The following is an 18,560-nucleotide window of genomic DNA, read 5'->3' as shown; positions in this document are numbered from 1 at the left end:
CTTCCCCTCCCCCCAATATACTGTAACTAAGTAACTGCATACAAATATAGACATATACGCCTAGTTTAACTAAGTTTAAACCTGAAAATGTGGTAAGACATATGGATTAGATTATTAGAAGTGCTAGACCTATAATATCTGCGCAGTGTATGGCCCAGCGATAATTACATAAGTTGTTATTTCGAAATGGTGCAGCGAAATAAATATCAACTTTGGTGGGCGCGCGTGGAGAGTGGGGGTCTATAGGTTAGGCCTACTTAGTTCATTTCTATTATAGCCATGGCTTTGTGCTTTAACTATTAGACCTACTATAGAGATAAGGTCAGTTTTCAAGCACTGTACAATCTAGATCTATAGAGATCCTGGAGAGGCAATTTCAAATATTTGAAAATAGTGATTCTATAAAGATTACAACATCACACACACAAACAAAACCTCTTCATTGCAGAAGACACGAAGTGAAGATAGGCCTACCTGAGGGAAAACTAGCAAACTAGCAAATTAGATCTCGAATTCGAGCTAAATCTCGAGCTCCTTGAACTGAACCACGAGAATGTAAGAGAAACCAGATGGGGTGGGGGGTGAACTCTAGATATAGATCTATGAGGAGCTAAAGAAGATAAAATACTCTGACATATTACATCAGAGACGGCCTTAGTTTGCAAGAGGCCCCACAGACACGTTCACACTAAGATATTAAAAAGGCACTTTTACAAAATCATTTTTATGTAAAGTTTGTAAAGATCAACAATTGAGCTGGAGATTTCAATGCAAACAGTAGTTGGCCCAAAAAGCTTAATTACATGTTCTATTTTTTATAAAATTTTTTTTAGAGAAAGAATGCTATTATTGAGTTTCACTTTTTTCTGTATGTCGAAATTGACACACACATGCGCGCGAGCGGGAACTACTGCTGAAAGCTTGGATTTAACATTGGTATTGATCTTTTGGCCCAATATTTAAAAAATCTGGCAAGTAGTTGTCGCGCGGCAGCCAAGCTTGTTAATTCCAAATTTCGTTTCCTTGGCAGAAATCAGAACATGTTTTCGTGGTTTGAGAGAGGCTTTTTTTTTTGTTTTTTCGACGAGTGTCAGGTCAACAGTATATAGACAAGTTGCAGAACGTTGCAATACTTTAAGATTCTGTTTTCTCTTTTATTAATATACAGCATTGCGAAATCACAAACACGATTGCCCACGATATGAATAAACATTCTGTTTGACTGGATTCTAAGAAATATCAAAAAGGGGGAAAAGTAAATCTAGATCTATATGTGACGTAGTGTATTGTGTAATCGCAATGTTTCCCTTAAGGTGCACCAATGAGATTTTCAAACTCTAAATGGCATAAACTAAAGCAATAAATAGAATAAATTAATCTCCATTGATCTTATAATCATTAAGTATACAGTCTTGACAGCTTAATTCATTTAAGAAACGTTGTTTATAAATAAATATGTAAATATATTAGTCATAAATACTGTAGACATTGAAATAAATTAATAATACTGTTATGTACAATCATAGTATAAACATCAAGTTCAAAATATCAATAAAATTATATCAGATTTTGTTAGAAGATCCAGTGATTTGGTTAACACGGTAATAGCTGTTACTTAGCATTGCTTGTTTGGTAAGGTACTTTCTCCAAATAGCTTTTGAATTACAGACTTTCTTTCAAAACGGATACAAAGATTGGCTCTGCAATTATTGATTAGAAAAAAAAAAAGGTTCTACTTGGTATTGTTCGTTAGATACGGAACTTTCTCGAAATATCTAACCAGAGAAAGAACACTATTTCGTGGAATAGAGTCTGAATCAGAAGTTTCTGTAAAGTGTTTGTAACATACGTTGCTGGGAGCCTGCCTCCTGCAGGAAATAATGTCTAGAGAGTGTTCAATAGACGGGGATTCCAGTAACTCGTGTTTAAAGGTGGAAGTTGATGAAATTGAGTTGTTTGAGAGTTTTATTCTCTCTTTGATTGGTGGATAACGGTCACATTGGACGGTTTCTGCTGGTTGGTTATATGAAACTCCACCAAAATCACCTGCACATTGCGCATGATTCGAGTTCCCATAGTGCTTATTGCCGGAAATGTACACATTAGAGCACCTCACATTTCTTTGATTGAAGAGGCATCTGTTGTAACCCCAATAGTTCTCTTCCCTTGCGTGTATTGACGTTTTTGGGCGCGTATTGTGAGGGCTACTTGAACAAAGTGGGTAAGAGCTGGCGCGGCAGTGATGAGTTGCTTTACCTGAACCTAAAGGTTGCATTTCGCCATTGCAAGATACTTCTGTTTTAATTACTCTTTCGTCTAAACTTGAAGACATAATAGTGTGACTTTTCTTCCGCAAGTTCAAGATCTCATTATAAATGTCATTGCTGTAGCATTTTGAATTTTCTTTACATTGATCATTGCTGTTACAATCTACTGATTTCGTGAGAAAATCAGAATCGTAGAAATGATTAGAACTTTCATTATGGTTAGAAACTTGTTTCATATTCTGCAGTCTGACATCTCCCGATCGACCGATGGGATCTTTGCATGGCCTAATAAAGGACGACTGCAACAAAACTTGTGGGCGTGATTTAGAGCTGGAATTTTGAGCATCTCCTTTAATATCCTCACATTTCTGGCAATCACTGGCCCCAAAAAACTTTTCTGTCTCAATGTAAATAGCTTCCGTCTCCATGTTACGAGAGTCGTGACCTCCATTAAAGCCAATGCTTTCATTATCCCGAGGGCCATTTTTACATAAAAGCGTTTTCTTAAAACGGTTGGACGAATCCTGGGAAATCGGCGAACATCGTGGCACATTACATTGAAAGGGTAAATTTAGAGTGGTGGTGGTGGTGGGACATTTTTCCTCCAGAGCTAAGTAGGTTATTTTGGAAGGATCGATACCGCCCTCGTTTAGATGTCTTTCGAAATGTGTGCCTGGAGGACGCTCGCCGTGTGCTTGGATCGATACACTCATCCCCTTGAAATCCGATTGTGTTTGAGAGAGAGAGGGTGCCGAAGGGCACAAGCTTGTTGAAACGTTAGAACCTGTAGTGTCCTGGCCGAAGATGTCGACCCCACTTGCCTGTTTGTGTCCATCCAACTGTATAACACTGGTTGTTGTTGTTTCGGTCAAGTGGTCATTGACCTGACCTATCTGTCTCCCCGTTGCCATCTTGAGATATTTGCGGTTCTCAAACGTGTGAACAGCGGTGTATGCCCCGTGATCAGCAGATATTAAAGAATTCACGTTACTTCGACTCTTTCTTGCGTTCTTTGTCTGGTGACTGAAATCTTGGCGACCGTTAGCATCAGCATCTTTTAAAGTCCTTTCGCCATAACGATTCAAAGACATATTTTCTTGCGATACGTCTTTGTTAAAGTATGCTAAGCTTGTCAATGTATCTATCATTGATTTTTTACACTCGAGAATCTTTAAGTCAGCAGAATTCAAATCATGGGAAGGATCTAAGCTGCTCAAATTTTGATTAAGAATATTGATTTTGACGTGGTGTAGACTAGTGGTAGTGACCGGCTTGGTCCAGATATGCTGGTTAGGATACACGCTTTCATAGTTATGTAACTTATCATACTGAACGCTGTTCTTCATCAGACTTGACTCACTCTCTGAAGAGTTCGTCATAGAGTATAAACCGGTCTGGAGAAAATTTTGGTAATCCGAGGAATACATCGATTCTTTTACCCCTGTCCTACTTGTGGTAGTTAGCTCACTAGTGAGTAATTCCATTAGATAATCAGCTTGCTGACTCTCCGGTGTGTCTTTGAACGAATCGATTTCGTCGTCGTCTTGAAAATCGTGTAACACAAATAGATTTTGTGAAGAATCGATGCTCTCTGTTTCTGAACTTTCACAGCACGTTAGATCTTGGACAAGGGTATCGATGTTGATTAGGCTTCTTTCGTGACTGACTGGAGTATCGTCTGTGCCCTTGGCAAATAACATCGTTTCTTGAGCTTTTCGCTCAGCATTTGTTACATTGAAATATAATTTGTCTTCAATATTTGTCTCCGTTTGAAATGATGGCCCTATATTTTGAGGCATCAATTGCAATAACTTAATATTTATTGAGTCAACATCTAATGATGCTTCGTCAGTCAATCTAATAGTCGATAACTCCAATGTTATTGATTTTTCTTCCGTATTTTCCGTTATCTTATGACGCCTTGGGAGAGTTGATTCTGTATCTCCTGCTACAACTCCCATATATTTCACCTCATTATCGACTGACTCAATATCCGTTGACTGGTAGGTGGTTACGACAGAAGATTCCTTTGGCTGGCACAAGTTTTCAGTTACATCGCACTGAGACTGTTGACACAAACTTGGAGCCTCGGATTCGCTGCAACAAACCACGTCATTGCATTCGTTGGTAACGTCACCAGATTTGAGTTCAACGGCATCGTTCAGCAGAGAACTGGCTGAAACGTGTGTTTTCAAGACTGGGAACTTCACACGTGACCAGCAATTTGAAGCCCAGGTAGAGCAATCATCTACACTCGAGCCGTCATCCTTTACCAAGCGTAGCTCACCGTCTATCCATTCGCGCCTGGTCTCTTTTTTGTATTCTGCTGTTTCTTCACTTTGTCCTCTTTTGTGATCTATAAATCCATTGACGTATTTTAAGCGACTTACAGTTCTTTCAGCGGAGGATTTTTTGTCTATGTTTTTTCGACTCCCACGCCTACTGACATTATCACTACCCCCAGTGTATAGGCACCCTACACCAGGAGCGACACCATATACATTATTGATGATGCCAGATGTATTGATGCCATCGTCTAAACTGTCGTAGGGGTCAATTATTCCAGGCTGGGGCGTGAACATGCCTCGCGGGGCCTCGTCGTCTGAAGAGTAGGGGAAATTTGATATGTCGTTAAGCACGGGGCAGCCCAATGCGACAAAACTCAGAATGCTGCTGGAATCTATTTGTGACATGAAATTGACAGGCGATTCATCTCTAGCGCTGTGTGTAGACATGTCTTCGTGGGACGAGAAATCATGTATGGTGAACATGTTTGCCATCTGCAAACATTCTAAAGAACTTTGTTTACTTTCACTATCCACTGAACGAAAGTGAGGCGCCAGAAATGTAGACTCCGGCCGGGCTCTCTTGTCATGCGAGCAACAGCTGTTCAAGCACAACTGAACAGGGTTGTGGTTACTATCTGTAGTACCATACGTCTTGTCCGATGTTGAAGGAGGGCCGTATGATGTAATGACATTCACTGGTATTTGCTCGAATTCAGCGGATGATTCAGAATCATCTCGTACTTTGTAGCCGTGGGATCTGTGTTTGTTGTTTGTTGTCTGGCTTTTCTCATGAACAAGAGCAGACGTTTCATTTGTTCTAGTAGTGTTATCTGACCTGCTATTCAAACTTTGTTTTGTATAATCCTGTTCTCTAAAAGACATGCGCGCACCTAATCGAGATCTATCAATATCGGAGCTAAAGTCACAAAAATTTCTGTAAGTAAACTGAGCAGCGTCCGAGCTTGGCTTGCAAGCAGTCTTCAGCAGTGGAGTTTTCCCCGTGTTGCTTCTCCCTTGGGAAGATCCACTACCAGCTTGAGACTCATTAGAAGACCGATGAGATGCCGCCAAAGACTTGTCGCTATTTTGGTTTTCAGTCGCATTGATAATGACCGGAACACGCATGGTTAACCCATGGCAACCGGAAACGGTACTGGATACACTTGGCGACCATGTTGATGTTGAATGTTTCATGGGCTCCTCGCGGAAGAGCCTGGTTCTCTTGTCTTTAAGTTTAGTTAAGTTCGGCGCACTGTGCCACGGTCTGGGCGTGGGAGTCTGATCTCCACACGCCTTCTCCAAGTCGTAGTCGCACTGTTCTATCTCTAGGGTAGAGCCGTCACACGACAGTCTCAGAGTTATCTTAGACGTCTTTGAGGCGCTCTTTCTATACACAGCGGTGGTGGTGGAAAAGGCGGGAAAGTCCATGATGGCGCCATTGGCCGAGCGAGGTCTGTGTCCGCTGCTGAGGCTGTGCTTCTTGCTGCCAGTGACCAATGGTTTGCTGGTGCTGCCACTACATTTATGATTCTTTCTTACTTTACGTGGACTGCACAAACAGAGAGACTCGTCCACGGCTCGAACTTTGCTTGTGGCTTGTTTGCTGGGGCGACATCCCATGGTGTTTTCAATGTATGGTTGTTGAATACAGATCAGGAATTTTCCTGTTCACTCTCTGAGAAAGAAAACAAAACAGAATAAAATATTAAAAATTGTTGAAGACCGTGAAACATTATTATGTTTTTTTTTATTTTTAATTAATTTGTAACAAATATAACATATAATAATAATGTTTATTTTCATATATAAACATTGACAGTTGGTGTCATTGGGAAATATTTTCTTATAGAAACTTAAAGCTTTTAAAGTTTAAAATAAATATTGTTCACAGGGGCCTGGATATATTTTTTTACATGCAATACTAAATTTATACCATAGATTTCTAAATATTAATGCCACAGACTTCGGCTTATTATAAAGTACCAATCCATGCCATCAAACGCGTATTTTAGTCCATTCGAAACGAGACGTTGAAAACGTTTTATAGGCATTGACCCATAAAGGTAATGACCCATATAAAACCATAAAGTCTCTATTGTCTATGTTAAAATCTAATACTCTTTTATAATTGTGGAGTTAAATATGACTAACCTAAAAAAAAAGTTATCCTTTGATCTATGTTGTGTTTTCTTCCCCTCACGTGACAATGAACATGAGAGCACACTATGAACATATTTTTAGGAGACAGAAGTCTAGATCTAACAATCAGAAGAGAGGTTGAGACGAAGGCAATATTCACTAAGCTTATATCAAGTCACTCTGTCTGGTCATAATCCGGGGACACCTTTTATATAGCCAAAACTTGCCCACTGACCCCTAACTGAAAAAGCTACCTAAATGCATATTTTATAAGTTGCAAATAAAAAAAATGTACAAATGAAGTTTTATAGAGATTGTAATTTTGTTAAAAATACAATTTAAAACAACAACAATTATTTGGGATGGTGTTTATGAAAGTTTATGAAAGTATTTATGTCCGCTTTATGTTTGTAAGTAGCAACCGCAAAGCTCCACGAGCACACATTTCTAGTCGGTTTCTTTTATTTGTGATATGGCACTGAATCCACGTTGTACCAGTTAACAAAATGGGAAAGCAGTCAACAAATTCTGTGCCATGACCCATAATGCAGGATATAACTGTAACTAGAATTTGTGGTCTCCTTGTTCTAACATTAACTTCCTCGTTTGTAGATATTTTAATGAGCTGCAACTGTATTAGTGTGCATTCATGTGTGATTGGGATCAGAGTTGAGTTCTGCTCAAAAGCGTTCAGTGTCGGTGGGTAAAGGAATTTTTCAAATCTTTGATTTGGGTCAACAAAGAATTGTACATAATATACAAATAAAACAGTAATGAGGGGCGTGTTGATTATTATTAAAATTATCCAATCGAATAAAATGTCTTTTAGAGAAAAGTTATTTTAATTTTATACAATTTTCTTCAGATCCCTACGGTTGTTTCGCGAACCACGGCGATCCGCGGACCACAGTTTAAGAACCACTGTTCTAGTTCACAGTAAATAATATTAGAGAGTATAGGATAAAACCGGAAGGCTTTATGTATTCTGAAATTGCAATATTAAGAAAACATACAAACACGCAATTTAAAGGACAAAAATTCCCATATTCTTTCTTTCATACTCCGAATAAAATTAATTGGAAATTTTCAAGGCTGTTTTGAAATTCCAAAATGAAATCAATAGGGAATTAATTTTACTGCATTAGAAAATTGGACGTAAAATAAATTAAAAGATCTAATGGAGACATTTTTTTAGCTTCTTTATATTGGAAATTATTCTGGCCATCTAAAATCTTTCGAATTGAGCTCTAAAGGGAGATAATTGAAAATGCTAAAAAAAAAAATGTGAGTGTTTTATGTTGTTTTTCTTTAAATATTTTGTACAAGTTTTTTTCCCCATTAATATCATCATAACTATATAAAAAAAAACAGTCGATATATTTATATGTTTTAGAACAGCAGACCTAATAATTATTAGAGACATACTTTATTCAGAACAATTTGCGTGCACAAAAACAATTATATGGATGTAATTTAACATGCAGCCTAATAGATTAGATGGCATACTCTCCACTCAATAACACATTGTAAGTTTTCATTATTATGCCTTCCCCTATCCCTTAGTCTGTTGGACCGTCGCGCACTTCATAAGATTTGTCAACCGTCTTTCTCCATTCCTCTCTGTCTTTTGCCTTGGATAGAACCTCTTTGAATAGCAGGTCCGTTCATTCTTTTTGCTATTACGCCTATATACAGTAAAAAGATAATTATCAGATTTTTTTTTAAAAACTTTACGCACAATAATTTCACGCTCCTCCCACGTGATCGAAGATGAACACAATCTCATTTTCCATGTACACAAAGATGGCTGTGGAATCCAATCTCTTGTCTTGAAAAGACGCTCATATCTGGGGCATGAGTAGGCCGGGCCTTCTTCAGCCGTGTTTACATTAGCAAATATTAATTCATATTTTCCTCTTTGGTTGAACACGTCATGATTGTCTGATAGTAGAGATGGACAAGAAGTTTGAATGAAAACAAACATATTCGACTTCACCCGTTTTTTTTATTAATCGTGTGTTGGTGATGTAATTATTGCTTCAGAAGTTATTCAAACTTGCTTTATTTTTACATGTTTCGGATGTTCCTTCAGATTTGAAGAGAATTACATTCTAGTCCAAACCTCGCGCAGGACGGCAGGGGGGGTGGGGTGGCGTCGGGAAGGATTCGAACCGAGCCCATTCGTTATAGAAGGCCTGAACACTGACCTGCAACGTCATAACCTGTGGGCAGTTTAAACTAGTTTAGACCAATACTTCGTTGCCAGGTCGTAAAGACCTCGGGCGACGTGCTAACCACTCTGCTACCTATGACTAGAGAAGTTTGTATACTTATATACTGTTTGTTTCTATGAAGAACGGCGAAAGGGGACTAATTTCCCTTGTTCAAGATACAAAATAAAATAATTAATTACCAATAGTTAATTAACTAATCTGTTGTTGTTTTTTTTTTTTATTGATTCTTGTGTTGTCAGGTAAAAGAAGTAATTGTGAAAAATTTTCAGCTTGATCCGAGATTGGGTGTCGGAGAAATAAGGTCTACAAACGTTTTAGCAGGCAGAGAAAGTTGATATAAGCTTTGTTAAAAATATGTGGCTGTTAGCGTCTATGGAGCTGAAATAGCATACAAAGTCTAAACTAAACGTTACACAGTTAAGTATAAATAGACAAACTTGTTAATGCATTAAGTTCATAAACTTAGCCTCTATTGTCTATTTCCGGATAAAATCTTGGCCCCTAAGAAACTGATATTGTGTTTAAATGCAAATGTAGGCCTTTGTTCTAAGCATATAGGTTTTCCAAGTAACAACTATCGCCATTGGCTAGACACACATCGCATCCTTCTCCCTCCCCCCCCCCATTCCTACATAATCAGCTTATGATCTGAGTTAAGAATGTGTCAGTCGCCCACATCCCTCCCCAGTTGTGTATTATATTGAGTGCGATAAGCACGAGATGGATTCCACGCGTCAAGTTCTAAGAATGGTTTCTTTCCAGAAATCGATTTTAATTTCCAGTCATAGTATTTCTTGAGACAGGTATGCCAATAGTGAACAAGAACTTATTTTATTAAGTCTTCTTATTTAACTAAGTCATTGATCCTACTGTACATAACACGAGCAATGTTAACGCTTGATATGTAAAGACATAATCATCCTTTAAAAAACATGTGAAATAGTAGCAACTACAGTATTTGGAAAAAAAGGTGGTCCACTCTTTCATATATGTTTCATATAAGTGAATACAGATTTAGTCCTACAATAAAAACATTAAAGGAATACTATTATAACATGACCAAAAAGAGAATACTATTATAGCATGACCAAAAAGAGAATACTATTATAACATGATCAAAAAGAGAATACTATTATAACATGACCAAAAAGAGAATACTGTTATAACATGACCAAAAAGAGAATACTGTTATAACATGACCAAAAAGAGAATACTATTATAACATGACCAAAAAGAGAATACTATTATAACAAGAGAAACATATTCCTAGCTTATCAACACATCTTGTATTTTGTTCCCCGGACTTACCAAAAAAAAATATAACTAACTGTGTATAGCTTTCTAATCACTTATGAAAATATCCAATATAAAATAGGCTATTACCATAGACATAGAGTTCTAGACTGGTCGTCAGGAATCGGAATCATTTGGTGAAAGACACATTTTTATGTGCATAAAAACTATGATCTTCAATTTTGAAAATAACATTTTGCACCCAATCTAGATCTATTTTTAAAAAGCTTATAGCAATCCACTCTGTCTGTCTGGTTGAATTCAGGTCGTAATTTTTTTTTTAAATTCATTTTAAGAGCTATCACGGTAACCTTCAACCAGATACATGCTTCTTTCTCCACCCCGCTTTTCCCAACTGGTCCAGATAAGTGATAGGATCATAGCGTATTGAGAAAGTTAATAGCATGAATTGCGCTAAAAAAAAACAATTGGTAAAAATATTTCTAATCGCACTGATTTATTATTGTTAGTCTAGACTAGAGCTATTACAAATTTAATTGCATGACTGATAAAAACAAAATATAAGCTTTTTTTTTTAAATGTATATATTTTTTCTTATTATTGGTGGTTTCCCTAATCTATGGCCGACGTCTCATCGCTTCAGATTGTTAGAGTTTGTTTTTAGGGGTATTTAAATATTTGTTTTGCTACAAGCGAAAGCGCTTAAAATTTTTGATTTTTCGGCGCTAAAAAAATCTTTAAAATTATTATCATTCATATTTTGAAATATATAGATTAGATTTCTAGATCTAGTTTATCAACATTTCCTATATTCTGTACACTGGATAACCAAACAAACTCCAATAAACAGATATACAAAACGGCCAAGATAGTTTTCAAAAAACTAGCACATTTTTTTTTTAATGAACAGTAATCAACATCAAAAAGTAAAGATCCGATACACTCATCAAGAGAAGGATGACCCAACAAGAAAGGACATTGCCTAGTCACCTAGTGCTTTTCAAACTATTTTGTGATCAAGTACCACTCGGTGAGGAGGCGCGGTGGCTAAGCAGTTAAGCGTTTGGCTACCGAACCGGGGGTCCCGGGTTCGAATTCATCGAATCCTGATGAAGACTGGGATTTTTAATTTCGGAATCTTTGGGCGCCTCTGAGTCCACCCAGCTCTAATGGGTACCTGACATTAGTTGGGGAAAAGTAAAGGCGGTTGGTCGTTGTGCTGGCCATACGACACCCTCGTTAACCGTAGGCCTTTGAAACAGATGACCTTTACATCATCTGCCCTATAGACCACAAGGTGTGAAAGGGGAACTTTACTTTTACCACTCGGTGAGGACCAGTTTACTAAGGGGCCTGCCACTGTCAAATCATTGTTAATTTTTCTTTGGAGAAAAACTCATTATAACAACTTAATGAAAACCGTGAGAAATAATAGTGGACTAGTTAAATTATTAACTTTGTTCATTTGCAAAATACTGTTCATACATTTCTAAACAGCATCATATGTGTGTGCTAATATGTTGAAATTACGTCATTATTTTATGGGTGTTTTATGAAAAGTACTAAAAAAGGATGTGATCATAGACATATATATATATAGACTGGACGATAAAGAACAAATTATTATCGGAAATATTTGGGAAAAGATAAGTTTGTAGATCCACATCACAAACCTATATATATTTGCCTATGTCTATGATTATGAAACAAATACAAAATATTGGGAATATGGCAGTTTTGTACTTTTCAAAACTAAAGATCAAAGGTATATATTGGCTGAAATGTTAGTCCTAGAATTTATAGCTCAATCGCCGCCATTTTTTTTTCACATAGATATAGTACATAAAACATATTTGACTTCCCCCAAATGAAAATAACTTCCTACTTCCAGTCTATATTTATTTATGTCTATGGATGTGATGTAATAAAATGATGGCTTTTAATGTCTACCTGTGTCTACTCCATTCTAATCCCATCAACATGAAGTCTTTATTACTTAATTGTTATGTTTAATTACCTACAAGAATTGATTTCTCTGTGGTAACAGAACACTATCATGTGATTCCCTCATACTGGTGCGTTTAGTGCGGAACGTAGTTTCGCTTCTTTGCCACCATTCCACCAGGTTCCAGAAATGAACTTAGATGGAAAGTTTACAAGAAAAAGATCGAGACACAGATTCGTAAAAAAAAATAAAGGAACTCGATTGTATCACCAGTGCAACGCGCACTGCTTGAAAAGCACCGTTTAGTCATCACCGATTCAATGTGACAGCTGACGGAGCAAATTTGTAAAAGAGTCGGTAATGATTTCTTAATGGCGTCCTTCCTCCCTCGAAGACTATGAGTTAATGATGAGAAAAAGAATACCCATTTATTCTTTGGAATCGAGTCTTTATTAAAAAAAAGCACGCAGGGTAAACACATTTATTGTGCAATTTGTTTATAATCTTTGTTCGTGTCACAACAGCGTTACCGCTGTTTATTTTCAATATTTGCATTAGAAATTGTTTCTGTAGCAGGAAGACATGTGCTCTGACAGTGCAGAGATATTGAGCTGCCATCGATCGTGGCCAACTTAGCCTTCCGGGAAGTTTGAAGTAGTGACACTTTTAAAAAGGCCTTGAACCTCATCGTTTAGCTTAGCCCATTGCTACCTCGCGCAATATAATCCTTTTTTTTTTTTTCGCAGTATTGAGTTTAAATTTCTAATTTTCATTTGGGGGCTTCATCAAAGCAGGTGTTCTGTTACTACAAAGAAATAAACTTTTGTAAACAATTAAACATAAGAATCAAATTATCAGAGACTCATGTTGATAGGAGTAGACATTAAAAAACATCATTTTATTACGTCAATCCTTTCCAGTACTTTTCACACAAAAATAAAACATCCACAACAAATTGAAAATAATATATACATTAAAACACACGGGGTATGATCTATGAACTAGCTGTTGATCCATTAGACAACCTTTAAAAAATGTTTTTGAAGCAATTAGTAAAAATTTCAAGGCATAATGTATCATATTCCTTACCCATATTTCATAAATAATAAGACAATTAGATCTTAGTTTAGTTCAGAAATTATCATCTTTAGTACATTATAAAGTATGTAGGGTTTGTTTGCAGCGTAATGCTATTGGTTTTACTACGGTTTTAGGATAAATATAGGAGTTTCATCCCTTTATGAACATTTTCATGTGCCTTTAAGGTACAGTACAATGCAATGGACCTCATTCACCAATCGTAAACAAACAACATTTAGCAAGGTGATAATCTTGATAAAACAATGAAAAAAACGTATCACGTGACAGCCTGTGTGTATTACATAATTTGTATCGAAAAAATAGAGAATCACGTGGCTAAATGTTGTTTGTTTACGATTGGTGAATGAGGTCCATTGTTTTTATGGATGATACTTAACGAAAATAGAGAAATAACATGAGAGAGAGAGAGAGAGAGAGAGAACGTTCATAAAGAGATGAAACTCGTATAGAGGAATAACATAAGAGAGAGAGAGAGAGAATGGGATGAAACTCGTATATTCATCCTAAAACCAATAGCATTACGATTCAAACAAACCCTATCAAGATAAAATTCACATTCTCCGGTTCTCTCCCCTGCCTTGTCAAACATCAATGTTTCTGATTTGTCCAGGATAATACAGAAAACCGAAACAAAGGATCAAGTTACTTATGAGTGATCTCTACTAGGCTCTGCAAGAGTGAACTTAAATTAGAACCCATTCAAATTTTCAACAAAAAAAAAGTAAGCATGGCTTCAACTGATAGTAATGCAAAACCTCTGCTGCCTTGAAGCTTTACCCAAACATGGGAAAGGATTTGGGAGTCAACCCTAAGGATAAATCAGCGGTCGGTGACCCTTGGGCAGTTTGCTAAACCCTTACAGAGCCTGTGACGCCGCTGATCCAAAACTGTATCGGTACTTGTTGTTCCATTTGAATATATCAGGTACATGGAGAGTGGAAGGGGACTGCTGCGTGGGCCACATTGTTCCGACACTAACTAATGCCCAGGCATTCATTTCATTTCTATGAGAAGATCCATAGGCGCATTACAACTGAAGGAGACCACATTTTTGTAAAAATGTATTGTCAAATGTTTTACATGTTTCGGATGTTCCTTCAGAGTTGAAGGTAATTTACTTCCTAGTCCAAATCTCCCTCAGGACGACGGGGGATGGGAGCGGGCAGGGTTTGAACCCGGGACCATCGATAAATCTGAACGACAGTCCAGCGCGCAAACCGCACGACCAGCCATCCACATATATTTATATCAACTGACCGTAGACAATATCACATAACAATTTTCGTTTTACCAATATATTTTAAAAAGTGCTATAAATTGAAGATTAGCGCGATACATTTTAAACGCAGTAATCTCATCTTTATTTGCATTTCGATTTTCCGTTATAAATTCTTTAAGCAATAAAATATATTAACTTTGAAAAAAAAAAAAGAGAGAGAAATCGATGTGTTGAAATTCAGAGGCGAAATAAGGAAAAACATTGAAAACTAAAAGGAGGGATATTTTAAAATACATAAACAAGCTAAACAATGTCAAGGACGCTTTACTGAAAGACCACCGTTGCCAGCTAAATGATAAAAATGTGTGCCAAGTATAAAGAGCATAGAAATTTGATTCTATATATTAGAAAGTGCAAAATATGTTGCATCTTTAAATATATAGATAGAAAAATAGATAATAAGCACTTGTCATATTCTGTACACCGGATACACCGAAATCCGCCTAGATGAGAATATCCATAACTTAAATAGTTCATACGATGTCTGGTTATTGATTGTCGCTGTTTACTAAATTAATTTTATAGCTTATTATTATCGTGTTCTGTTGCTTCATATGGTGAAGTAAGCACGGTGTTTTCACTTCATTTTAAATTAAAGTTGCACCTTCTCTTTCAGTTAGTTTTATTTAAACATTCAATGTTTTTTAAACTAAGCTGATTTTTTCTTGTGGTCAAGAGGTAAAAAAAAAGCAAAGATTAGAGTCATATTGGAATATGTGACTTCTGTTTTTGTCAAGACTCATTTTCTCTCTAATATATGTATGTGTCATGCTAAATGTACCCAAGTCCTGGGCAATACCATAATGACACATACAACGACAAAATAAGATTCAGAATGCCACTTCACCGACATATAACATGTTTAATTACATTATTTGCACTATAATACAGAAAAATAGTTAGAGTCTACACTTAGACTATATATATCCAAAAAGTCCAACTGTCCTGGACTAGAAACAAAAAACACACTGCCTTATCATGAGTTACATTATGTTCAACAAAACATCTCACCAAATAAAAACAACCCAAAACAATAACAGTTTTGAAATCAACAACCTGAATTGCCCCCCTTCTCCTCTACAGTAAACAGGAGACCCAGGCTGACCAGAACTCAGTCCTGACAGTTTTGGCATCTTTCAACTCAGAACAGAGAGAAACTCAAATAGACGCTAACTAGAACCGTGAGCTGAGGTTTATAACCAAAGAATGTTTACATTTTGTTTCAGTTCAACAGTTAGTCAAAAAAAGTCAACCTAGAGACACCCCAGGACAGAAGACTAAAAGATAAATTAGCAATAATACAAAAAAAAAAAAAAAAAAAAAAAAACAACAATGAACCGTAACATACAAATAGGCTTACAAAACACAACCTAATACAGTGATGCCCAAAATACGTCCCGCGGGCCAGATCCAACCAGCCCGCCGAAATGTTGCCACAAAGTGTAGAAAAAGGTTGAAAAATGTCTCTTTACCTACGTTAGGGCCCTCAATTTTTCTCCGATTGATTAATACCATGATTTTTAACATTTGTGCGTTTATGTAATGGGACTCTTAATTTTTGTGTAACATGATAATAAGCCAATATATTTGAGTTGTAAATAAAGTGTGGCTGTTTTAAAAAAGAATAGCTCATAAACGGCATAATAAAACAAATTTGACGTCATTCGAATAAAAAGATCGTTAAACTATACATTAATGTGAATATATACCAAAAAGAGACTATAAAATGAGTCATTGGTACAGCTAGATACACTGTAGCTCATATTTTTAGTAGAGAAATAAAGCCGTTTTCTGATACGTAAAAAAAAGATAATAATATCCTATACATGAATGTAAGTCTAACAACATCCCATTAATAAATGTAAGTACTAGATCTACGGATTTCTAATCTTTTAGTTTTTGTACCTTTCCTTTATGTGGCCCGTGACATCAGTGTCGGAAATTAAAAATGCCCGCAGGTAGATTTATGTTAGGCATCACTGACCTAATAGATAAAGGCACATTTCTAATTCCGTTTGCTAGGACACATTCGTATTTTTCTATAGTCATTGGAGCATGGAACTAGGAAAACCATTGACTTAGTAGACTTTAAGTCTCTAATTAACACGCACGACTAGATGAATGAACATGATATGAGTGAGCCTGTCTTCCCTTTGAACGAACGTGTGTAGCTTAGTCAGATTTAGTTTTGGAAAGACAAAGGCATAGCCCTCGACACTGAACTCAGACTGGTGCACTCATTGGTCATGCTTGCGAATCTTGGACGCTGACTGCAGAACTAGAGGGAAGGATCTTAGCAATGGAATTGAGATGCTTAAGAAATGTCCGCATCACAAACAGGATTTCAACGACAATTGGACCCCACGATGACCTACTAACTACTGTCAAGAAGGTCTGTCAGGAAATAGTAGGCCTACCAGGAAAAAAAATTGCAGGCACAGAAAGTGATGAGAACATACAAGAATGGACAGGCCTGTCATTGGAAGAGATTCTAACCAAGGCAAAGACAGATAGGAATGGAGAAGGACGGCCAAGAGATCATATGTGGTGCCCCAACGGTTCCATAGATAGGTGAGGTGTAACTTATAAGACAAGGAAGAACATAAGCAAAAATAATTTAGTAAATAAATAATCTTATAATTAAAGACTACCTAGTCTCACCATAAAGCATAACCCCAGAAGGAATAGCAGTCTAATAAGTGGTATAAGACCTACTTTAGAATACCGTTTATATCATAATCCGATATAATACAATGCACATATTGAGAATAATTGCTTGGAAAAATCCACTACGTGTTCTAGTATTTAAAAACAAGTAGTCCACAAAAAGTTTTTTTTAAATAATAAATAAAGCTGAAAGTGGTCTTTAATTTCTAATTTATATATTGCTATTAATTCTTTAATAGGAGTCTTTTCATCACAATCAATTTATTTTATTACTGAATACAAAGAAACATTTGAGTCGAAATCGGGAATGTCCGCTGAAAGTGTGATCAAAATAGCCTTAGTTAACTTTAAGATAATTATATTTTGAAAAAGTATAAGGGTCAAATTGTGCGGTCAAGTGGTTGTATTTTTTCCTCCAAAGATGTACATAAACTGTCAAATTTCTAGGAAAATCGTTAGAGCAGTTTTCGAAATGTTCAAGTGCCTTGGTTTCTCCCATTGTTCAACTTTTGAGCCCATGAAAAATTTGCAAGCTGATAGGAGAGTTTGTAATAACAATAAGATTATGAGTTTTATTTTACCTAATCGATCTACGTTACATGCCTGTCAATATTCTAACTGAAACTTTGGTTAGCATCAAGCATTATGGAGTAGGTCTATGATGTCATTGTCTGGACACAGTGATGCCTTCTGTGACACAAGCAATATGACATTGACATCAGCTGGGACTATTTGAATCAATGATGTGACACAATGGCATGGCAGTGACATCAGCTGACACTACAATGTGTCTATAATGTGATACAACGATATGAAAGTCATTTAAGCTGGTGCTATTCGACTCTGTGATGTGACACAATGGCTTGACAGCGACATCAGGTGGCACTAATTTGAGTTATACTATGACATATAAGCTGAAACTACTTTGAATCTATGTTGTGACACTCAGTCAGAAATATCAGCAGATTCTGTTTTGAATCTATAACATGACATTGCCTAGAGTTTATTTTGTGACCCAACAGAATATGACAGTAACATTGGCCGACACTACTGTCATATTTCTCCCACCACGAAATGTCAGTGATATCTGCTGACACTACTGCCATGCAAACTTAATAAAGACACTGGCCACATACTTACTTTTCTCACTCCCAATCAAACGTCGTTTACATTGTTTCACTTCCGGCAGAAAGAATCTTTCAAATAAATCTGGCACCGACTCCCTCAAACCAATCAACACAATCACTTCTAAATGGAATTAGATCTACTCCTACCATAAATAAACAATTTACACTAATACACAGAGGGAAAAAAAAAAGAGGGAACTTGGACACAGGAGTCTGCCAGCTGACCGGTTGGATGACACGTCTGCAGGTCCCCCTACAA

At 36.7% G+C, this 18,560-nt stretch overlaps 1 protein-coding gene across 1 annotated transcript; it reads right to left on the bottom strand.

Annotated features, from left to right (window-relative positions):
• Window positions 1-772: 772 nt before the first annotated feature.
• On the bottom strand, window positions 773-18,560 carry LOC129925680 (uncharacterized). The gene is made up of 2 exons (XM_056025667.1): window positions 18,315-18,560; window positions 773-6,230 (listed from the first exon to the last, which is right to left on the bottom strand). Exon 2 carries the CDS (start codon window positions 6,173-6,175, stop codon window positions 1,733-1,735), a length of 4,443 nt encoding a protein of 1,480 aa, XP_055881642.1. The 5' UTR covers window positions 6,176-6,230; window positions 18,315-18,560; the 3' UTR covers window positions 773-1,732.

This window comes from Biomphalaria glabrata, chromosome 4, assembly GCF_947242115.1.
Source record: "Biomphalaria glabrata chromosome 4, xgBioGlab47.1, whole genome shotgun sequence".
In the NCBI taxonomy this organism is placed as follows: domain Eukaryota; kingdom Metazoa; phylum Mollusca; class Gastropoda; family Planorbidae; genus Biomphalaria; species Biomphalaria glabrata.
Note: the sequence above shows the minus strand (reverse complement) of the source record. Positions and strands in the feature narration are given on the sequence as shown.

Coding starts and splice junctions, on each gene's coding strand:
- LOC129925680 (XM_056025667.1), bottom strand. CDS start 6,175: ATGGGATGTCGCCCCAGCAAACAAGCCACAAGCAAAGTTCGAGCCGTG.